We start from the raw sequence: 25816 nt of genomic DNA on the forward strand, positions 1-25816 counted from the left end.
TCCAGGGTACCGATTCGTCGTTACTTTGGTAAATATCGATTTTTGTAAAATTTATTAACAACAGATATAATCTCGTTCGATACGAAGCGAATAAAGTATAATAATTCATTATATTAGTCGATAGCGGTATAAAATTTTGATTTCAAACAAACGTTTGATATAATGTGCGATAATTTCACAACGAATAAACATACATGCATAAGTGTTATATCGAATTGTACAAAACAATATTCTACGTCTTTCTGGCTCGGTGCCAGCCAAGAACTATGTAACTAGACAATGTTAATTTTCACAAAATGTTACAAATTATCAAGTTTATGTGTCAGTTCTGATATATATAATTTTTTTCTAATAAAATGTATTGAAAAATATCGTATTTAAAACTAAAGATATTAATAAATGTAAGTGATTTTTTCATATGGATATAATGATAATTTGATTTTTGGTGAACTTTTAAAATAATATTGCCCGACTGACCTATATTGCCTTAGGAGGGATCGCAAAATAAACGTAAACGAGATGTCGGGGGGAAAAGGGTTAAAGCGATACGAAATTCGTCGTACACTATAGGAACGTGTTAGCCAAATGACCCTGGTCGAAACAGTTTTTACTAAGCCATTTTGTTAAAACCCGTTTTGTCTAGTTAAAACTAGTTTTAACTCAAATTCATTTTTGACTAGCAGTAAATTCTAGTTTTAACAATGACATCCAGTAAAAACTAGTTTCAACTAGTTAAAACACGTTTTCACTAAAAACGGGTTTTACTGTAACATATATATATATTTCATATGTTTTCTGATTATTTAGAAATCTTTAAGTAAGTAGTATGTTTTATATCTAAACTGGTTAAAGCAGACCCTGTTCAAATACTTACATAGTTTAATATATATAGTAGGTAATTGGTTAATGAACATAATTCGTTCCAAGACTGTTCGTTAACTGATTATCAATTTACCATAGGTTTTTATGGGAATTTGATTAATTTGTTCTGGAGATTCCAAAAATTAAAAAATATATAAATAAATGTATTGGGTTGTTCAGAAAGTAATTTCGTTTTTTCATTACTAGAGGAATTAGATGTATTTTTACCAGCCAATTTTATTTTAAACCACATTTTCATTATATACTTTGATAGCTGACATTTTAAGGCTTATTTGTAAAAAATTTTGTTTGATTCTGTACAATTGTTTTTTTCGGTGACTCATCAAATATGGAAAATCCAAAGCATCATTTTCGGCATATTTTGCTTTTTTATAACTAAAAAATCAAAATGCTGTTCAAAGAAGAAAAAAATTGTGGTACATGTTTGGAGAAGACGTGTTGAGAGAAAGACAGTGCCAAGACTGGTTTACAAGGGCGTCGCCAGCCAATGGGCCAGGGGGGGGCAAGATGATATAAATTGATAGAGGATATGAATTGTATGTAGGTAAAATAAAAACGATTCATAAATTTTAAGAAGCTTAAGAAGATTATTTTAATTAAAACATAATCTTCTTGGGTTTTTCGCGCGGGAATTATAAATCGGGCAATAAATGACTTAGCATTTAAATAATTTTTTTCGCATGTCTAGGGAGGGGCAACTGCCCCTCTGCCCCCCTCTGGCGACGCCCTTGCTGGTTTACAAAATTGCGTTCTGGCAATTTTAATATTGAAGATACACCACATTCTGGATGGCCATTTGAAGTCAACGAAAAGAAAATAAAGGTACCGATCGAAGCGATCTGCTGTATAACAACACGTGAAATCACTAAGAGATTAAATCTGTTAAATTGAACCGTTTATTATTACTTAAAACGAATTGGTTTCGTTTCAAAGTTTGATATATGGGTTTCACATGTTATTAAAGAGAGATGCTCTCTACGGTTGGATTTTAAAGAAATTTGTTTTTGAGCTTTTACCAGACAATTTAACAGTTGATTTGAAAGTGTACTGCCATCGAGTAAACAAATTGAGTAATATCGTCAAACAGAAAAAGCCAGAATTGATCAACAAACAAAGTGTAGTGTTTTACCGTGATAATGCCAAATTTGGTAACGCGTCAGAAACTGTTATAGCTTAGATGGGATGTGTTATCACACCGACCATATTCGCCAGATCGGGCACGCTCAGATAATTACTTGTTCCGGTCTATACAAATTTTTGTTTAGCTGTAAGACATTTACTTGAAATGACAATGTCAAAAATCACTTGGATCAGTTTTTTGTAAACAACGATCAAAATTTTTATGAATGTGAAATCGTGCTACTACCAGAAACAATGACAACAGGTATTTGACCAAAATGGTCAATATATAATTCAATAAAATATTTATTTGTTATAAGAATATTGCGTTTATTTTTCTATGGAAAAAACGAAATTACTTTCCGAACAACCCAATAATAAGAAACTATATATGTAATAATAAAAATACAGTAGAGCATCGTTTATCCAAAAGCCAGTCAACCGAAACGTCGGTTAACCGAAAGCTTTCCGGTCGGACTGTGTCGTGTCGAATTGAACGTTTTTGATACTAGATTAACATCTAAAGTATAATTTTTTGTTTTTATATTTTTCAATATATTTATTTTGTTTGTACAAAATAAAGAAATAATTTTGAATGATACAATAGCCTCGATGATTATGAAAATTTTCGTTAGACTTAAAATCGACGAAAATTCAACACGAAGCAACACGCAATGGAGAAAAATTCAACATCGGATAGGTTAATATATTTTTTTGTACATAATCGGTTATCCGAAAAATCAGTTATCTGAACAACCCCAGTCCTCAATTGATTCGGATAAACGATGCTCTACTGTACAGTACATGGATACACAGTCTTTCATTTTTATTAGATGTTTTTTCCATTTGTGGAGGTTAAAGAATCTGTCCAATGTCGATTGCTTTTCTCTATTATTCAGGATTTTTTGGAAGTAATTAATAGCATTGTAATTGTAGAGATCTCCAAGCCTATTAATCTCATTCTGGTTTGGATGCCTATTGTTCTGACATCCTCCCACTTCCTCAAAAGATCTTTAATTGCTTGAGACTTCTTGATATATCTTTCATAGCTAAGATTGTGTTTACTGTAGATCTGTTCAAGCCATACTGCCTAGCAACATCAGACATCTTCTGCCCACTCTCTACCTTTGCTATTATATCTTGCTTGGTTTCTACAGTGAGCACAGTTCTTGACACTCTACTCTTTTTATGCTTCATAATATTATCAGTTTCTCTTTTAAATAATAAGTTCAGTAAAGCACTTGCAAAAATTCAGAGAACTAGCACACAAAAAATTATTTAAATGCAAGGCCTGGATGAAATTTGAAATTTGGTATTAAAACGTTAACGAATATCCAGAGGGACAGTTAAACTCTCGCCTTTTGTGAATAAAAACCGATGCAAAACTTAACGAGTGCCCGCCCGACAGTCTCTCGAAGAGTATAAAAAAATTCTTTTTGTCAGAAAGGTAAACAAAAGGCTGGAATTACAAGGGAGAGTTTCAAACTTTGGAGGAATACTATCTGATCTGTATCTGGTTGAGTGTCGACGTCGACATCTCCAGAGCTCCAAAAAGTTTCGAATTGTCGCCTGGAGACAAGGGACATCGGTATTCGCTATTTCACGTCGCTTCTTTTTCTGTATGTTCTGTGAAGTGTTCGTTGTTCGAACATATCTTTTGTGAAAGTGTTCGTTATCTGAACTGTTCATTAACCGATCATCCACTGTATAATTAAGCGTTAGAATATTAGAGTTATTAAAATCGAAATTCTAATTAATTCAATTGAGTGATATGTAACATGGAACTGATTAGTGCATTGTTTTGAAATGTCTCACCACCTGCATATTATTCTGATAGTTCAAACTTTTATTCAGCTGTATTTAAAAAAATTATACTGTTGTCCATCTGTCTTTCCTTAATCTCGAGAATGTTTTTCTTGCAATTTTCGTGCCTGTTAAAGTATAGTAGGCATCTTCCATTCCTTCCTTGTTACTCTAACGTTGCCAACTTTGATGCCACCTCACAAGCAGCAATGGAACATCAGAATTTGCACAAAAACAAAAAATGATAGTATGTAATAGGAATAAATCTATTGTGAAAGCCTTACTGTCCTTAATTCGAATATTAATGTTAATTGTCTAATTGTACTTTACTTATTAATAGGACTTTATACTGGTGTTTAAAGATTGGCACAGTAATGAGTTAGTTCAGGAAAAAAACAAAATTTTTTTATTATATCACCTGTAGTAATAATTTTTGCAGTATAAAGTTGTACTAATAAGTAAAGTCCAAGTAGACAATTAACAATAAGAAATAAATCCGCATTAATTATTTATTAAAAATTTATGTATTACTGGCTAAAGACTGACTTTGACGCTACCCCTCGAGTGGCAAGAGAACTTCAGAATTTGCACAATAATTAAATTTCAGATGTATGGTCAAATTCTTCTTAAGTAGAGGAGTGCCAGATATTTATACAGATGATAAAATTTTATGGTCTATTCTTTATATTTTAAAGTGAATTCCTACAAAGTCAGCACACACAAACACAGAATATATGCAAAAATTGCTGTAGTCTGCTTTAACTATGAGAAAATGATATAATAATAATAATCTAAATAAGAGTGTAGAATAACAATGGTTGCATTTAATTATATACATTTTTTTTAAATTTATAATTAAGAAATATATATTATTATTTTTAAATGATGATTGAATATGTGATTTAAAAAATTTTTAAGGCAATCCGTAAAAGTATTGAAAGCTGCCGAACCGATAGACGCCTTAAGTAATTTGATCTCGAGTTTAAGAGTGGCATTTGGCTTCGTTTCAGAAGAAAATCCCGTTTCAGGTTAGAATAATTATAATTTATTATGATATTAATAGTAACTGATTTATTATCTAAAAATATTTGCAATATGTGGGCATTAATATGTATAAGTATAAGAACAAAATGTTAATAAATACCCAATTTTTATAATCAATTTTTCATTATCTAAATTTTATATAAGGAGAATTAAAGTTAATAATATTGATCCGCTTTCAACTAATCGTACATTGAGTTCAAAAATGCCTTTAAAAAAATAAAAATTATAATAAGCTTAAAGTATATTACATTTATTAATTAAAATTAAATATTTCTCATTTTGTAAAGCTCGCAATGTTGATGATATATAAAAAATGTTTACCAATTACTGTTGAGAGGAAAACATTGATTCAAATATTCTAATTATCTGTAAGAACAAAATATAAAATCAGAATGAATGTAGAATCAAATTAACTAAATGGAATTATTTTGCAAATACATACAATTCCATTTAATAAAGCACTGGATCAGGGAGTGGGTCACTTAAAAGCTCTCTTCTGAGTTCCCGATTTTCTCTTATGTTTTACTTAAGCCCTGGTCACACCATGCAATTTCCAGTCGCGCAGGCGACTGCAACTGCGACGGCTGTTCCCATTAACTAGTAAACCCCCTTCGAAAACGGCACGACTGCAACTGCAACTAGAAACAAGATTGTTCTACTTGCGACGATTTCAAATGCGCATCCAATCAGAAAACATCTTTGTGCCACATCATACTTTGTGTTGTATATTTGTCAACATATCTTGATTATAACATTTGTATTAACTCAGTTTCAGTACATTTAAATGCTATATTTAATATAAATCAAATCTGAATTTATAAAAGTTATTGTTAGATTTATTGTAAAAAGTTTGACTACTTTTAATAATATACAATTTAATAAAATAAATGCTTATATTAAAGAAAAAATATACCAATTAAAAATGAATTAAATCATTCAAGCTTTTCTCTAAACAACACTTACCCTCAAATATTTTTATAAGATTGATAAATAGCATCCAAAACTACTGGGATAATGACTGATATCGAATTATGGGCCACTCTAAATTGGTATGCCAAGCTACGAAACATTTTGCCTAAATTATATATGACCATTTTAATCTTAAAGATTGCATAAAATATAAATTAAATACAAAATATATTATATTCTTATCGGTGGCTAAATAAGGAAGTGTCAACGAAAGACGTTCTCCGGGTGAAATAGAACTTTGAAGATGTGTATCTTCTTTAGCTGTTATGGGTGTTATCCTCCTTAAAATACTTTGGAAAGTATTTGTATCCATACCGATATATCCCCTATAACCTTCGGCATTCGAAAGCCTTAATTCATTCGTCGGCTGATGAAAGCAAGATTGTTTAGCTTGTTGATTTTCATTTCGCCAAGTTTTAACCCATTACGAATGTTTTCTCTTATTTTTCTCTTCATATATACTCGCCAGCTCTAACAAAATTATCGTCTTTTTTCTTTCATTTATTCCAGAAAAGGAACTGCTTGTCATTTTAATAAGAAAAGTGGCTAAAATTCCGTAAATAATCTGAAGTAGAACTTAAAAAACTCACCAAAGTAGTCAAAAACAAGCTACTGTAATTTTATTGGTTTATTATAGGGTCATGTGTTTGAGTTGTAACACCAGCGAAAATGTGTCACCACAAGAAAATGCACGTGACTCGTGCGTGTTGTGGTTGCCTGTGTGGCTGGAAATCACATGGTTTGACCAGGACTTTAGTGGGATTTCCTTTAATGGAGCAACAGATAGTAGAGTAGTTTGCTTAAAAGAGCATGATGTTGGTGGCATTTTTAGATCAGCAGTTTGCATAAGAAAGCACCACGCTAAGAAAGATTTATTAGCATCTATCTTTAATCACGTGTGTGAGGCCGCCGACTTGTGGGAATCAGGAACTTGAAAGCCCACTCCTAGGAACCAATATAAAGTTGCTGTCTTTTAGGTGGGGATCAGTTAATCCCACATCAGGATGAACCTAAGGGAAGTTTGCATGTGGGTGTGGCAGAGGAGGCAATTGATGACAAGTGTTTTACAAAAGGAAAATCATTTATTTGGTAACATTTATGCTTACATTGACAATTGATAGTTCCGCTTCTCTATAGTTCTTCAGAGAGGCGAGAACTTCGTCTCCGGTCGTAGCTCTGGGGTGGACGAGATAAGATCGATGGACAGATGGTCGCATGGATGCCAAGGTGTCCTACGTTGTTGGCGGCGACACAACACAATACACTGAGCACGTCTTTTTCTGATCCAGAGGGGGAGACTCCTCTCGACCTCGGAGATTCCGATTTTTATAGATTTTTGTTGCTATTCCATTTTCCGATTGACCCCTCATCCCCTTCCCTGTTTTCTGATTGGTCCCTCCTTTGTTTTTAGGTGAAACCCAGGACGACTCGGGTCACAGGAAAGGTCCAATTTGGGGTGTCCATCTGGTGCCTTTTTGTCCATTATGCTTGGAGATTGTTGATAAATTACAAGACTCAAACTCATAATTTAGTCCATTAATTGTGATTTCTGTCATCCAGGAACTTTTACAATCACAATGTTTTTCTACCCATTAAATCTGTTCCTCCTTTCCAAAATTGTTTTCCTAGATTGACTATTTATGAGCACCCGAGTCAAAATTCCACCTATTTATGAGCGCTTGTGTCAGAATTCTACCCTTCCATTTGACATTGACAGATTGTTTTTAACACGTGTCCAAGACTGTTTCGAGACTCATTGTTTACATTTTGTGTCACAATGTCTAGATCAAGAGTTTTTTCTTTCTTTTCTATATAATCTATTGTTATAATTTAAACACAAGAATTTCGTGATTCGCATGATTTCGGACATCGTCTGGGAACTCGCACGTGGTACAGTCTGCCTAGGACACGCATGGTGACGGAGATATCTACACTGGCATTTCTCAAACTTTTTCTCACGTGGTTAATATATTTGTAATGGTTCCACTACCCAAATGTTTATAATATAAAATTTTTTAAAAAACCTGGTAAACCGGAGTCATTGGATATTATACAACGAAATAAAGTTGTGCATTATTGGTGATAATTTCCATGTATGAAATGTAACATCAAATGCATTCTGTTAAGAGCAGTACAGGCCAATTTTGATTTGTAACAAACAACTTACTTCAATTTTAGTTTTACTTTTCCAGCTGTTATGTATACATAACAAGTATTGGAATCGTGTCAAATTTGACCCTCCAAGTTTTTTGCAAATCTCCATGTTTTAAGACCACCCAAATCCAAATGTAAAAAAACAAACAGCAAAAAAATTGTGGGTGTGTGTTGGCGTCTATTTCACTTAATATATCAGGATGGGGTAAAGATTAAGAAACAAAATTTAGTGTGTTGGCTTGTATATGAGAGGCATTGATGATGATAAATTTTTGTGGTGAAAGGTCGAAAGGGTGGGGAGATACGGGGGCCTCGTGTATCTCAAGAAGAGTAATACTTAATGAAGAGTTTATTCTTTATTAACATTTACATATTTTCACAAAACTCATCCTTGCCCTTAAAATTAAAGTTTTTGCCATTTTATAGTAATTAAAAATATAAAATCTTTTTCTAACAAAATGTGATAACAGATGTGCCACGCACAAGCTTAATTTTTTGTTTGATAATGTAAAAGATTTTTTAAATAAAAAACTCATAACAGCTGGGAAAGTTACACAACTCTCGTTGCAAGATATCTTTACGGCGAGACCTTGCAAGATAATGGTAGTACCCATGCTCAAATGAAAATAAGGCTGGAGCTGTCACTCTACCAACTTTATTAGTGAAGTATGAATGTTTTTACTGTCAATATTTTAAATTTTCCAGCTTTTCCAATACATGCTCTTCAAGATATAGTTGAAAGTATTCTAGTGTGCCACATTCTACTCTAGAAAAAGGCTGTAACTTTTTTGTGGAATATTTTCTTCGTGATTTCAAAGTTGAGTTAGTGTTCAAAATAGTACAGATAGTTATAGAAGTATATAGGAGGTACTATGGGACACCCTGTATACCACCTAAACCCTCAAAAATTGTAATTTTTTCACATTTCACACAACATTTTGACATAAAAATGTTGAAAATATGCAATAAAATGCATGGTTTTAATGTAAATTTTATGGGTTTTTTTTGTTAAAATATCAATATGAAAAAAGGGTATTTCTCAAAAATTTAAAAATATTCAAAAACAAATCACTTTTCATTGCTTTTATGGCTTTTATTAATAAAAATGTATTAGACATAAAAATGCATTAAGGGTACTCAAAATAGGTACTTTTTAAATAATGAAAGATTAAAAAATTGTTGAAAAAGTAAGCTTTTCAGCATAAAAACTTCAAAAATTGCAACATTCAAAATCACTAAAATCATGCAAAGTAACACAATGCAATGCAAAATTTTTTATACATTTTTGGACACCTTTCATCATATTTCAAAAAGTCTTATGAAAAAAATAATAATAAAAATGGTGAAAAGATAAAAAAATAATGAAGATTAAAAAATGAAGATGATCATTATTAAGGATCTAAAGGTAAATCAACCCTGTATTACATATTTCATTTAAAAAAATGCACATTTTTTTCTAATAATATTTCTTGTAAAAATCAAGAGATAAAGCATGGTTTTTATGTCTTATAAAGTAACACCAATTTATTTTGTTTTCAATTTTTGAAATTTAATAAAATTTTCACTAATATCCTGATAATGAGTTATGTATCTCCAGTTTAAATAGTCTTGTAATTTTCTTATTGTATCCTCTGATAATTTGTATTCTAATTGTATCCTCTAAAAAGCTGACACACTAACGGTATTTAATTCTTTGTAGTGTTTAATAATGAATTCATTACTCAGTTTCTGATACAGTGGAACCTCACTTAATGAACATGATTTGTTCCAGAATCTTATTTGTAATGCGAAACGTTCATTAGTGAAACAATTTTGCCCATATAAATGAATGTAAAATACAATAATCCATTCCATGCCAAAAAAATACTCAAATATTTTATGTATAACATTTATTTAAAGAAAATTATACAATATACATTGTTAAGGTTGTAAGGTACTATTGTTATACAATATACATTGTTGTTGTGAATCATCATCATCATCATCTTTTCATCTAGCATGGAATGACAACAAAAACAAATTGAAATACAGTAATTTCTAATATTTAATTATATCCTTCTTTACATATCCCAAGAATTTCACATATCGTTTGGTGTGTTTATTATACAACGGACTGTGGTTGTCGATGTTTATACGTAATATCTCTAAACACAAGTTTGAAAAAATATGTGATCACAAGCGACACTAAGATGCTAGTGGAACGAGTGCTAAACACAGACCGACGTAGCATGCACGCAATCCGGGACTTTCCTTCTTCTCGTCGCTCGTTATGCGAAATGTCGCTCGTTAAGCGAGTCATTTTTTACAATTTGTTTTGCTCGTTACGAGAGGTGCTCGTTAAGCGAGGTTCCGCCGTATTGCGAAATTAAATCCCAGTTTATTTTGTTCTCGTGTTTCAGAATGAATTCTTCTGTTAATCTTTGATTTTATCCCAATCTATTTTATCAGTATATTTTTCTATGTTTCTGAAAGTGTTTGATATTGAGATGCTACATTTCATTCAACATAATCTGTTAGTTTTGAATACTGACAAATAATTTCTAATTAAGATGTTCTTTTAGACTTCCAATCTTATCAAAAGATAAATTATTTTTGAGAATTCATACCAGTTTACCTCCATTTATAGGTAACTAATTTCTATGATTTCTAGACAAGATTTCAAGCTATTATCACCGCCACTAAGCGTAACGTCCACACTAATTTCGTCGCCTTTTTTTACCTTTTGTAACGATCGTATCACTGTTTTTTTCGAGAGAGAGAATATCAGAAAAAAGAACATCACCATTTATAAGCAGATGTGTAATTGGATACACAGTAGAGTGCATTTTCAAATACATAGTGCTTTTTATTTCCATATTAGATTCTAGTTTCATATTGTGAGTTAAAAGATGGCTAGAAAATTTTGAAAATTCAACGTTTTTAAATCCACCTGTTTTATAGTTTTTAAATCATCTTTGATAGTTGCAAAAAGTTCATCTTAGGAACATATAATCCATCATTATCTCTTTGTAGTATATTATCTTTTTTCTTATCATTTATTTAAAAATTGTTATCAACATATATTTTATTAACTGCATTTTTATGCCCTTAGGATCAGCTAAATTTTTTATAATTTTTTTTTAACATCTATGGTAACCTCATTGAGATTTTATTAATGGCTAAATCATTTATTTGATTTGTTTTGTGAACATATTTCATAAAACTCTGATCTATTTCCGATTTGTTTCTTTCAATCAACTGTTTAATAATTTGATGATTTTTATGCAGTTTTTCTAAAACATATTGCTTAGTAGTTACATCTTGATTATCTATAAGATTTACAGAAGAAAAAAATTTAAAAACTAAGTCATAATTACCATTGTCAGTTAATTTAAATCCATTTCCAGAACAGGTGGTCCAATTCCAAATTTTTCATACGGAGAACCAAAAGGATACCAATTCATTTTTAGCCATATAAAGCCAATCCCTTTTCTTTTTTCATTCACTATGAAATAAAATTTGTATGGTTTACCAGGATTTCGTCCTAATCTTCAGTTAAATTGTAATCTTAAATTAGCAATGTTAGTATGCTCTGGATGATAAGACAAATTGAAATGAATAATATGCAAATTTTGCAAGATTATATGCTAACTTTTAAGACATCCACTTTCTGTAGTATGAGTATTTAAACCAGCTGCTAATAATTCAGAATAACATCTGTTATAATTTAACTGTCCATTTTAAAAATTTGTTTTATAATTTTCTATTAGAATTTTTTCATTGTTACACATCATTCAACCAAATCTAAATTATCAAAAATCATATTATCCTGATTTTGATTTTCTTTTTATACATATTGTGGAGTGATCGAAACACTTACAACTTTATCAGATACGACCCGCACCACTTATTGTTTGTTCGTTTCCTTTTCTTATCGTAGCAGAACACCAAGTAATTTCGATAGGTGCAGAATTAGGCTTACTGTAATATTTTTTTTTCTCAAACCGGGACAATTTTGAGAAAATACAAAAGAAAATAAAGCCTAGTAGCGTAAGTATCTATGATTGAAAAGGCAAAGTAAAATTGTTAATAAAAAACAGCAATGAGTTAAAAGCAATTTTTAATAACTCGACTGAACATACCAACATACCTTATTATTAAGAAGTTATTAATATTTATCGCTAGTGTAAACTTTCTTTAAAAATTCTTTATTTTTAATGGCATCGAAAAATGCGCCGCAATTTAGTTCGCTGTTAATTTTACAGCGTAGTAAAGCCGGTCGATTCAGCCATTCTATCTCTTTTTTTTTAGACCATACGATATTCATTATTGAGAATACTCTTTTGACTGGTGCAGATGTGCCTGGAATACTGAAAATGTATTCTATAATTTGAACAAAATAGGGCAATGAAATGTTCTTCGAAATGACTGAAAAGTTGTATCCATTTTTCATCACAACTTGTATTTTTCCAAATTTTGTAGTTAGCTGACCAAAAATCTTTTGCAATCACTACTTCGTCAAACAGTTGATCCATCCCATGTTTACTATATTATTTGCAACAGTTTCATTAATTTTTTCACCCGAAGCTTCAATCCCAGACCGTGTTAATTCATTGTCGTTTATCCAAGTAAAAGATTCTGCTCCACCAAAACTGTTTCCCTTAGCTCTACGTAAGAAAAACGTCTGTCGTAATCTGTTTTTAATGTTCGAACGTCCACCACGAGTAACTGAAAATTCTGAAAAGCACAGCTCACGTTTCACTTTGTCAATACGATCACAAACTTTTTCAAAAACAGATAATCCTTTTTTAATTCGTCGGTAAACACACGGTTTCTTTTTTTGGCCTTTTGGAGATTAAATTAACGTACCATACAGTACAAAATAGTCACAAATGTCAACTAGCATTCTGAATTCGACTAAGCTAGGACGTGCGCGTCAATGACATATCAGTGTAAGTTTTGCATCGTTTACTCTAATTGAAACAAAATATCTAAAAAATGAAATAAAAATATCTGGATCACAAAGGCTACACGCTATTATAAATTCTGTAAAAAAATATCTGGATGAAAAAATAAAACATCTAAATTCATTAGGCCACACGCTATAAATTTTGGGTGAAAACGTATCTAGATACAAAATGTTTAGATCGGCAACAGCGAGTGTAACGATATTTTTGTCGCTAATCGCCATTTTACCCCGAGCTGCACTCTTTTTTTACTTCTCGTATATTCGGTACCTTTAAAATTTTATCAAATAACCGGGACAATTTGGTCAAAACGGGACATCCGGTAAGTCTACGTAGATTCAAAACTATACTTGTAAATTCTGCTTGGTATCGAAGGCTAGAGAGTTACATTAGGTAGCCGTAAGCTGGTAATAGATACGATTACTTTATAATTAGGATTGTAGCGTCTGTATATAACATATTATTACCGTGTCTTTGAAATTCAAATGCAACAGATATACCATAAATTAATTTCCTGAAATTGTTAAGAAACCCAAATAACTGTTTTAAAGGAATCCAAAATTTTACTATATTATTGTTTTTTGTTAAAATCCATTTGTCTAAATCCTCGATTATAAGATGCATTTTCTTTCAATTTGATATCCGATCCCTTTTTTACATCTTTATCGGGATTCTCTATTGTTATTTTATTTTTATCGGGTGATTCTGATACGTCGTCATAATACATCGTATTTGTAGCCTCCGAGAAGGAACGATCATTCGTAAAATTTATAAGACCATTTGACGAATTAACGAAGTATACGCCGTATTTGATTCTGCTTCTCCGTTAGAGATCGATAATCTAGTAGATCTAAACAGATTTCCACCATTTACAAACGTAACGTTATCGGTTCCTACGGAATGGTTATTATTATTTATTATTTTACTTTCTAGGCATATACTGTATATCCATTACTATATAATATAGGTGAATTTACATCTATAATAATAAACCTATATCGATCAGATTCTTTTAAATTAATGCTCTCTATATTCTGTGTATTCGTATTTAGAATTTTCATTACGATAATAATCTGGAATAGATTTTAAATCTCCAAATATTTTCCATGTATTAAACTGAAAAGTTTGCACCTATAAAAAAAGTTTAAGTAAATCGTTTTAAACCAGATCCGTATCTATTTGGAACTTTATTTTTAGATAATATATTGTTAATTGTTACAAATTTTGGAGGTGATATGTCTATTTTAGGTTTTTTAGATATATATTTTTTTTATTTTGAACAACATTTTTAGGTTTATCTTCAATTACTGTTTTTGCCGATCTTCCTAAAATTCCTGATAATTTTTTACCAACAGTTTTATTCCTTTAGTGAAGATATTACCACCGTAGTATTTTTTTCCTTTTGCATATAATCTATGTTCATTATAATTCATTTATTAAACTGAAAATACTTTCAATTATTTAATACTTTCAAAAGACTTTTACCAAATTAAAGATAAGTTTTGATATTCCTAAATGTATAAAAATATTAGGAAATATTTGATGTCTGTTTTTGTGAGGATTGTATTTTAAAAAATGATTCTATGTAAATGGCTTTTCGTCATCTCGATATGCTTAGAAATGAAATCTCGACTGCATTCTCCAATTAACAAAAACGTGTACATTCTCTGTACGAAAGACTCGGTCGAACTTCCGTTTCGTGTTTCCGGTCAGCTGTAATTAAACGACTGACAAACGAACGATGCCTGGAAATTGTTTTAACTCGTAGGATATAGAAACAAATTTAAAGCATCGAGAAAAACAAATATAAAGATTTGGAATTTCCAGATCCGTTAGACGAATACGTCAGAAAGAATGCTTTTAAACGGTTAAAAATTGGACCATACACTGATTTCGAGACATTCGGATTTGTCTTAAGCAAACTACGTATCGACCGTGTCTAGAAGTAAACAAAGCCCGAGGCAAGTCTCGTGATTGGACCTTCGTCACCTTCCGGTAGAATGTACTGTACGCATGTTCGGCTCGTCTATGGGGGGAGTTTCGTCTGTGTTTATACGTAACTAGGTAGCCAGTTAATTAAAACTAAAAAAAATAATTAAATTTAAAAATATTTTAAATGTAATTATTATTATTAACTTAAATTTCAAATTAAATTAAAATTTTAAAACTGTTCTTTATATCGAAACAAAAACCGAAACCGTAGCTAAAAGTAAAAATAAAATCAAAATTAATTAATGTAAATTGAAATCAAATCAATTGAAACATATTATTTGGGAAGGTGCGGATAAAGTATTTGCCGTCTCGATTGATTTGGTTAGACCTATATTTCAGAGTCGAGTCTCTATTTATAGCACTTCTTTATAAAGGGATAGTTTCGGTTTCGGCTGTGACAGAACATTTTGCTTCTAATTAATATGTAAAATGTATAGAGTAGACATAGATAAAAGTATTCAAAGCACAAAGCAAGATTCTAGTTAATTAAGAGTGTTCTTATTTCAAATCAACCAAGGGCATTGGCGTAGCCAGGATTTTGTTATGGGAGGGGCCTAGTAGAGGCTGTAACTTTCTGGAGAGGGGCACCGGGTTAACTGGGGGGCCGTGCCCACCCGTGCCCCTTCCTGGCTACGCCCGTGACCAAGGGTAGGAATAATCTGGGAAAATTGAAATGGCGTGTTAAACAATCATAAAAGATGGATTTGTATAGTTTTACATGCGAAGATATGTAAAATTGTGTCCAGGGAATCGAAAAAATCAGAAAAAATTCCATTGTCCGGTAAGTCGGCATATTTGTTAAATGAACGTTGTTGTAACGAGGTTGCTTCTTATTCATCCGCAGGAAAAAGTCCCTGGTTATTTATGAAATCATTAATAAAATATTATTTTACTTATTCCATTTGAAATTGTTTATTTCGGATTTATTAATTTATTTTTAAATCAATTTACACATCTCGAAGCATTATAAAAATAAACAGTTTCGTTTTCTGCTGCTTATTACCAACAGAATCAAACAATAAGAGGAGTTAATTTTATTTCAAATTACTATAATAGTCGCATCACAAAAATGGAAAATTTATATACAAATGAAAACTATTGAATTGTAAATGTATTTTATGTAGATCTAAATAATATACATTTAATGTTAATTTTTTACAAGTTATATATGTTTAAATGATCAAATATTTTTTTGCATATTTTATCAATTTTAATTTTTTTAGTATTACTTTATCTTATTGGTAATTTTTTTATTCTTCTGTTCTATTTTAACACGTGCAGAGAAGTGACCAGATCACATGGTCGACACGTGTTTACTCACAGCTTGATAACAAACTCATCAACTAAATCGAGTTAACAAAACAGGAAATTCAGTTAGTGGAATCTCAAACTAGAGATCGAGCAAATGAGGATTTGTGGTGGAAGTATCGAAAAGGAAGATTAACTGCGTCTCTGTTTGGTCCCATTCTTAGGTGTAAAACTTTCGTGTTGTTCACGGAGCTGCAAAAATTTTCAGCTCCGTGAAGAACACGAATAATACGCGCAGATACAAGCACAGATGGGGATTGCGAAAGTCAAGGAGTGTTTTTTGTATATTACAGTGGTAATGATGTACAGTACACGTACAAAAAATTAATTTTAACTTGGTTTTCTGACAACATGCAGTGCAAAAACTCTCATCATTTTATTTCAATTACATAATAATTGAAATATTTTAAGAATGTGTTAAAAAAGTTCGGAACAGATGATGTTTACTTGGGCGAGCGAGGAAAAAAAAAACCGGAAGTGCCAAGGGTCCAGGATGTTTTGGTGCTGGTGCTGCCACCTGTCGCGATGAATACGGTCAATACCTCTCTACACAAAAGAAGCGTTTAAAACACACAAGTTTGCGAGGGTTTATAAGTCAATGATGCATCTAATATTTTCAAACTTTGGGTTTTTGAAAATATCTGGTAAGTGTTTTTTTAACCGCGTGTCATCTGTGGCCATTTAATTATATTCTTTAATACAATACGACCAAACGGTACAATAGTACAATTAAGCCAGTCCCGAAATATCCTCACAATTGTAGGTTCATCGATTCCAAATCCGAAACAGCTCTTTACTAAGAAACCCCTTTCGGTTTCGAGTTTGCGAGCGTAAACTGACCTCTCCCAGTTGAAATTTACCCGTAATTATTCCAATTGTATAAACAATCTGTAACAGTTTGATAAACATTTTCTAATTTGATAATCCACATCAAACGATAAGAGATTGATCTCGATAAACATTAGTTGTTATGTTCTGTTCTAATATTAAACATTTTTTTCCCGGATTCACTATCGTTTGGATGTAACTGGCATTTTTCTAAATTTATATATTCTTCTTCTAATGATGATAATATAGAGTGACGTTTCGGCTACATTATTTTGCAAGCGATAGGCCGGATCCTCGGTGCTGCTTTCCTTTGTGGAACGATTAGATGGTTCGCCTATCTTTTATTTTTTAACGTTTTTGAAGGAGTTATCTGGATTTCGTATTTTACAGAGATTGTTTCGTTCTATTTTATCTTTTAAATTTTCTCGAGATTTGCGAGGAAGCAACGATGGTACCCAGTCTACACCGTTGGGATCATTGGACGAAGTTATCACAATATGATACGCAACGTACCGTTCCGCGTTTAGGTTTAGGATGTAAATTTGCACCGTTATTTCAAAACATCCTAAACAATACTTGTAGAAATATTCACACTGGCAAGGGCACGAGAGGAAGTTAGAAATCGGAATTGTTAGTAAGTCCCTTAGCTGCGCCATTTGTCGAGAAGTTCGTCGCCGAATACAGTTACGGAATCGTAACGGGCGAATTTCGTCGGGTATGTATGGAAGCAATTAGATATCATAAAATGCGTACGAACAAACGGCGCACTTACGTCGATGTCGCTAATCATTCGTTATCTCGAAGGACGAGACAAGAAGCGCTTAGCGACCAGATTTACCTAATCTTTCTCTAAGGTCGTTACCGGAGCATTTCGAAATTTTGGACCGAGAATGTTTACACGTTTCCACATTTCTGGGAAGAAGTGAAAGTAATGCAGTCGCTAAATAAGACGAGTCGTAAATATAAGTCCATCTCTTCCAAGCTTAATAACCCCCGCGCTTTTTGTCGAAAACTTGCGAAATTTTGCCAGGAGGCTCGTTTTTAGGGGAACGATGCTATTAAATGTTGTTAGTTAAAGGTGGACGGGGTGGGGAGATACAGAAGGGTCGTCCGTCGTATCTCGAGTAAGGTCGGACTTTACGACGATTCTAGTTATATACGCTTAACGACGTCATTAACATTTATATTTTTTTTAATAAAACCCATTCCTATCCCGAAAATGAATTTTTTTTTTCATTTTATAATAGTTTTTTTAAATTTTATAAAAGCGATAAACTTCTCAACAGATGGCGCGGCTAAGGGACTTACTAACAATTCCGATTTATAAAAAGTTCTTAAATAGAATGTGGTAACAGACGGCGCCACCAAACATTGCCGGGAAAGTTCAACGACTCGCTGCTGGATATTTTTGTTAAGCTTTACTATGAAAATTATGAACTTTCTTACATTTGTTAAGATGCGGTCTAACAAATGTAAGAAAATGACGGCGACGATCCAGGTAGGCCGATCGAGCCCCGTACTAAATAAATTCGGGCCGAGCGTCGTTTCTGCCCGCGTAAATCGAGGCTTAGTGTTATATTTGGATATTGGAAAATGTCTAGCCCCGTACGAAATATTTCTCGACGTTTTCCATTTTAGTATTTCGCGTTTACGCCGCATTCGCCCTTTCTCGTTTACGAGAGAAATCGGAAGTACGGGCGAATATTCCAGGGCGCGGAGAGTATTGCCACGCTTTTCGGCCCGGGAGGAAGGAGGCGAAACTCGGACGGTCGAATCCGACGCGTGTAGTTGCGGGAATTTATGGCGGATAAAATTTCTTTTTTCAGAATTTGCGAAATTGGAGAGAAGAAACGGCGACACCCTGTCGGAGGTGGTGGCGGCTTCGGTCGAGAAGGCGGTGGAAAAGGGACCGTTGAAAAACGCCAAAGTCGCGTTGGAGTTTCGAGTGGAAGAGGAAGCGGTGTACTGTTCGGTGGACAACGGTAAGGCGGACGAAGAGAGGGAAAGACGACCGTTTTGACGGGCTCTTTTTAAATCTCGCAGGGTCGGTGGAAATAAGAGAAGCCCGAGACGAGGTCGGGAGCGACGTGGTCGTCTCCGTGTCCCGGAAGGATCTGCAGGATTTGCTGTCCGGGAAGATTTCGCCCGTCGACGCCTATCGACAGGGAAAAGTAAACGTCTCCGGAGATTGGAAATTATTAAGTAAAATCTTTTAAATACGCGGAGGTTGGCGCGGGCCGGAAATAATGGTATTAATCGGTAAATTATTATTTATAACTTGGTTCGAACGTAGTAATTAACAAATAGGTGCGTAAACAAATTTCACCGGGTATTTTCGTGTAAAAATTCAAAACGTTCGGTAAAGACTGGCCCATCCCCGGCAAAACGGGCTTTAAAAATTCTATCGGGTTCGTTAACTTTGTCAACTTAAAATTATTTCTTTTTCTCAAAAATAACTCCCGTTTTTGTAAAGTCAATAAACATTTTATTAAAACGTCTTTCGTACTTTTCTTCGCGTTAAAGGCACGGGGCGCGGGGAAAATTACGGGCCGATAAACGACCGGGCGAAACGTTTTACGACGGATGCCGAGAAAGAGACCGGATTTTTCCCCTCCGTAATTTGGTCCCGTCTATAACATTTGTGTTTATTTCCAGATTAACGAGCGACGGGGTGCCCCGAGAGTCGAATCCCGGCTATCGTCGACTCGTCGGTAACGCGCTTTGCGAGAAATCGAAGGCGATTTGCAACGAATTATGGGAATTTTTTAAAATGACACAACTTTCGACTTAAAAGTTTTGTGTTTTTCGGATTAATTTTTTAAATCTAATATCTGTTACTTTTTGCACCTTTTCGAAATTTCCGCAGCACCCCGTACCCGGTGCTAACGACGACGGGTAAAAATACGGTGCCGCTTGCCCATTGGCTGCCGCGAAATCGCCCGGCGAAGACGTACGTTATCCCGGTGGTGGAGATATAAATAAAGCCGGAGCGGGAAGAAAGGCGGTAAGCCGGTTGCTTAAAGTCGAAATTCGACGAGAATTTCTGCTTTTCATTTATCTAATAAGGTTTTGATTAAATAGAAAACTTTGCATAAGTATTACTGGGCTCTACGCGCGTTAGAAAAGCTTTGAAAACGAACCGTAGGAAATAAATGCCGGTTAATAACGAAAGCGCGTTTTAAACTTATTTACCCGACACCACGCGCTGCCGGTAATCCAAATAAAACGCACAGAGTAGTAGAACTGCGTGTTTACTACTTTTACTTTTATCGTTAAATACAGAATGGTAAGAAGTCGTGCCGCCCTGGCCGGCCACTCTTCAAAAATCTTTTTCGTGGTCGTTCTCGACCGTGCCACAAAAATAAAACAAAGAGTCGAAAAATTCCCGGCCGTTACGAGGTTTTGTTTAAAAAAAATAACTCGTACTTTTAATTAAGAGTTTACCGCCAATAAAATTGTGGGGGGCGCCATCTATTACGAAATTTTATCAAAAAGTTTTAAATTACAAAATGGCAAAGCGCTTACGTTTGAAGGGAGAGGGGAGTTTTATATTAAAAAAATATATATATAAGCCGATAACGAGTAAAATCGTCATTAAATGTCTCCTCGACCTTTAACTACCAAACTTTAATAGCATCCATCCCCGGTATTTCGTTTCTTAATCATTATCGCATCCGAGATATTACACGAAATAGACTCCAATACGCGCGAGATGTGCAAAAAACTCGGAGGGTAAAATTCCAATACTTTCCAGGTTACGTACACGTAACAGCGGGGAAAGTAAAAAACGCGTTTGAAAAATTCCCGGAAAGGATATAGTTCGGCCGAACCACACGGACTGAAGAAATTTTCGAACACGAAGATTTTTATAAGGCGTAACAAACTTCCTGCCGGACAGAGCGTCAAAAACTACTCGCGCGAGCGGCAGAGACCCGACTAGAAGCCGGATAAATATTTTTGTCCCAATCGAATAAAAAAAAGATTGGCCGAGTATAAATCGAGAAAAGTCGGACGGAAGATTACCCGGGAGGCAGACATTTTCGGACGAAATAGTTTATAGGAACGTGGCCGCACCACCAACCGTACAGTCCGCCAAAAGAGACGCTGGTGGGTTAAGAAGCTATTTCGAGAGCGTGAATCGCACGGATTTAATAATTCGTTGACAATTTAACGATCGAGAATACCACTGTCACTAAGTGCTACATTTTATTAAATTTTTTCTTCTCTCGTATATCTATCCCTTTGTACCTTTATTTTTTCTCCGCTGCCTCTGCTATAATTTAGAAAATTTAAATTAATAGACTCGTATTCCGACTCGAAATAAAGAACGTGTGTTCCGAATACTATATATCGATTCTATTAATACTAGACCTACCTGTTGAAATTTAGCACCAATGGCCGTCCGTACGCTTTGTTTAAATACAGTGTCTTTATACGTGACACCGATGTGATCGACGGATCGATAAACCCCCGTATTTCGTTTATTTTTCGTTTTTTCGAGACCCTCGCAATTATAGGGTCGACCATCGTTGCCGCCATTGTTAGAATAAAAACCACGCGTCTACTTTGACGTCGCAGAAAAGACTTCTCTTTATTGGAGAAATTTGGGCGTAAAAATTTTACGGCGTAGAAAGTAGAGACACGTTCTACTCTTTTCAATTTTGTTTCGGCCAAAATTTCAGAAAAACTTTTACCCTTTCTGTTTTATGCTAGATTTTACGCCGAATTTTACGCGCGTGTTCCTGGCCTTAACTCGGGGTGAAAATTACGGCAGAAATAAGCGATGCGGAAGGCCTAAACTCTTTACACCTAGAAACGAAGAAAGGTTTTTCGGCTACTGACGGCCAACGAGTTGTTTGTCGGAGAACCGGCATCGACGTTGCCAATTGCAGTTTCACTAGCGACTGTATAGAGATATACGCGTAATCGTAAAAATGCCAAATTTGTTGCCAAACCGAAATTAACACAATTGCACAAACATCTAGATTAAAGTGGGCCAAAGACGAGACGACAGAGAGGTGTCATCCGCGATGGTGTGCGCGGGATTTGGATGGGGAGGTAAAACAGATATTGTATTTATAAAAGGTAGAAGTAAAATTCGGAAAAGTACGAAGACTGTTGTATTAAAACTTAATAACTTTTGGATTACTTATTGGGGGAGAAAACTGACAATTCCAATAGGATAATGCCGCTATTCGTACATTAAAGTCGACCGAAATTGGTTTGCCGAAAAAAATAATGTAATTTATTGGTCGTGGCGGAGCCCCGACAGAGAATGTTTGGGGCATTACGAGTCGTCTCGTTTATGGCCAACACGGACGATACCATACCGTAAACGAACCGAAAATAGCTATCGCGGATTGGGACAATGTTAAACGAGAACAACCTCAAAAACTAGTAAAATGTATGCCCGATAGGGTATTTGAACTAATCGAATCAAATGGTGGACCTACAAAATATCGAAACATCGCAAATCGTTTTTTTGTGGACGCGTGTTTACACTTCTGAAACAATCAAAAATTGAAAATCTCCGATAATGTTTTTGTAATTGTCAGATTGCCTAAAATTTTCAGAAAATGTTTAGATTAATGTTATAAACAACATACTAATATCAAAAATACATTACTGTAGTTAATGTTTTTGTTGTCGAAAAACGTTGGGTGTGTTTATAATTTCGAAACGGACTGTAAAACTAACCGGTCGTTTTCTTTATCTTTTCCTAAGTCGAGTTCGAAAGCGAAACCAACTTTTTTCTCTGGCAATGCGCGCTCCGTTCGTTCTACGGTCGGATCACTCGGGCCGGGAGTACCGCCTTTTTTCCCATCGGGCTATCGACCATTTTGCTAGGTGAACGGCTACGTTTGCCGGCGTAAGACTGCCGCATCGCGGGAGATTAAAGATTAGTGGTTTTAATTCATTATCCGGATTAATTATTAACTCGTTCGGTTTTCCTAGAAATTGTGAAATTATGACGAAACAAAATAACTTTATAAAAATAATGAACGTTGTTCGGTTCTTGGCTGTAAAACGACAGTGCGCGTGCCTGGGTATAACGTCCCCGCTAGCGTGATTGCTTCGTCCGTCCAATTTTTTCAACAGCCAACCTACGCTCGTATCGCCGCGCTAGCGGAGGGATACGAGCGTCGAGGACTGTATACTACAGCGGGGGTTCTCGAAGTGGGCGATACCGCCCCCCTGTGGGCGGTGAGTAAATCTAGGGGGTGCTGGAGGTAGGGTACTGAACGGTGACCAAAGGCAAAAGTTGGGGTATCCGATGGGTTAGGGGGCGTCGAGTATAACTTTACGGAACAAAGGGGGCGGTGAATCGAAAAGTTTGAGAACCGACGTACTACGAGGATAGCCAGATCCCGTATATTTGTTAGCGTGACCTTGGATCTATGCGACGTCGCAGCGAGCCCTCTACTTCCACACGACGGATGCTTTCGAATAACAAAATACGATAAAATACTAAATCATTTCTTAATTAATTACTAAATTACTACTATAGAATTTTCGGATTTAATAAGTGTACGTAAATAAATTTACGAGTCTTTTGGCTAATACGTATTTAATAAATTAACGAACTATAATTTTTATTACTTTTTAATTTTTTTTCGACAATCGCCATTTTCAGAAGGCGATCTTTTCAATATTTTACATTTTTCTTGTTTAAGATTTCTATAATCAATTCTTATTATAGTTCTTAATTTACACAAATTTTTTATTGAAGAAAACGGTAAAACGCTTTCTCGTTTCGCCATTTCCACCGACAAATTCTGTACAACTCCGGGGCCTTTTTTATACGATTCGCCGCGATATATTTCGAAATATTTATTGCATTCTATAATTTTTGCTAGCCATTCGTCGGAAGGTTCAATAAGCTCTCCGTAAGATAAATGCCGCACCCGCGATGGAATGCGATAGTTGCGATAATTTTTAATTTCGCTAGTAAAAGTACCCGAGTTTGGGAGTTTTTCTTTATATTTATAGGCAAGATATCCCGCTATGTACTCGAAAGCGTCTTTAATCGTCGACATTTAATAGCATCGACGCCCCTTACGTACGGAGCTACCGAGCCAAATTTCGTTTAATCTCACTTCGTCTCGAGAAGTTAAACGAAATGACAACACGGAATTTTTTGAACTTTTTTGGGTTCGGGAAGTCAAAACGTAGAGATTCGCTAAATTTTTATAAAATTACTTCTAAAATGAAATTCTGTAAATTTCGTAGTAAAATTCGAATCGCCTCGTCGCGCGACCATAAATCGACGCCATTCTCCCGTAAGAGTAGAGTGACCGCTTCTCCGGTGTTACCCGGAATTTTCGGATATTTGCATCTTATTCCCGGACTTCGGGTCTTACGATAATTTCTTTGGGTTTCGCTGGTTTTTTTCAGCAGTACTAAATAAAAATAACCGGTAGCGAGTTGCTTAAATCTCCCGGCGACGTTTAGTGGCGCCATCTGTTACGATAGTTAAGAATATAAAAAGTTTTTAAATATTATAAAATGGCGAAAAGTTCAATTTCCAGGGTAAGGATGGGTTTTATAAAAAGTTGTAAATGTTAGTAACCGGTAAAATCGTCATTAAGTCCGACCGTACTGGGAATACGACGCACGACCCCCTTTATCTTTCCGTCTCTCGACCTCTAACCGCTAAAATTTAATAGCATCGATTCCCCTAATAAACAAACTTCCCCGCAAAGTTTTAAAAAGGGTGAACAAAATCGTGCCCCTCGCACACACACGCGCGCGCTAACATCCACACATACGGGAAAAAATCCATTGTTTGCATTTCTCGACGTTTCCGAGTCCCGAATCCAAAAATGTAAAAATCCGAGGGGTGAGTTTTTGAGCGATGGCCGTACTTTCCCACCGTTATATACTCGTATAACAGGGCCGAGAAAGCAATAATAATAAAATTTTCGATGATTTTCTCTTGTCAGTAGAGAAATCCTGTTTTTGTCTTTTTTTTTTTTTTTTTATTGCATGTATTGTACTGTACTGTACATATAGTATACTCTCCAGCATATAACATACGAATAAGTAAAACGAGTCGTCTTTAATACGTTAGAATTTGTTAAATTATTATTACCGCATTTATAGCTAGCGGATATTCGGTAGTTTACATTCTAGTCGAGGGTACGTCTTGGGCTTCGATTCATTTGCGCATTTGACTAAAAGAACACGCGGACGGAACCGACAATTGTTATACCTATTAAACAGTAAAAGTTGTAATCGATTCTAAGGATTATTCCTAGAACTACCCCGAGGAAGAGTTAGGATAGGGTACGTTTTTAAACCGGACGTTTTTTAAAGCGTTTTAGCCAAACGTTCTCGAAGTTTGGTGGTGGATAAAACGTTTTAAACCGTTTAGGCGTCACGTTTGTCTAGCTTCCGTTTAGCGGAAACCGTGGCAAACGAGTGCGCCAAAAATCGACGCGTTACCGGAAAATGTCGGAAGCCCCCGTCCAGACGCGGAAGAGCCACTAGTCGCGCTGCGGACACATTGGAGACGACGCCGACCAAATTAAATGACAATGGAGTTTCTCCGCTTACCACGCACACTCTTTGCTCTAAATGCCGTTAGCCGCAAACGAGTGTTATACAATGTATAACTCAATTTACCACAGACCGAAAATACTCGTATTCGCTTGGAAAATAAGTCGGGGAGTGCGTGTTTTTTACAAACAAAAAACGCGCACTCCCCGACTTATTTTCCAAGCGAATACGAGTATTTTCGGTCTGTGGTAAATTGCGAGGCGTGGACGTAA

The 25816-nt window shown here is 34.7% G+C and overlaps 1 protein-coding gene across 2 annotated transcripts in view; it reads left to right on the forward strand.

The window, feature by feature from the left end:
- Positions 1–25816, forward strand: part of LOC136979448 (stomatin-like protein 1) — a 54880-nt gene that overhangs the window by 24664 nt on the left and 4400 nt on the right. For both annotated transcript variants that reach the window (XM_067275458.1, XM_067275457.1), the window contains 3 exons: positions 4723–4832; positions 18872–19027; positions 19089–19216. In XM_067275458.1, coding sequence (XP_067131559.1) covers positions 4723–4832; positions 18872–19027; positions 19089–19216 — 394 coding nt within the window. The remainder of the gene's footprint in view (positions 1–4722; positions 4833–18871; positions 19028–19088; positions 19217–25816) is intronic.

The sequence above is a fragment of the Centruroides vittatus genome, unplaced genomic scaffold (genome assembly GCF_030686945.1).
Source record: "Centruroides vittatus isolate TY-2023 unplaced genomic scaffold, ASM3068694v2 contig_620, whole genome shotgun sequence".
In the NCBI taxonomy this organism is placed as follows: domain Eukaryota; kingdom Metazoa; phylum Arthropoda; class Arachnida; order Scorpiones; family Buthidae; genus Centruroides; species Centruroides vittatus.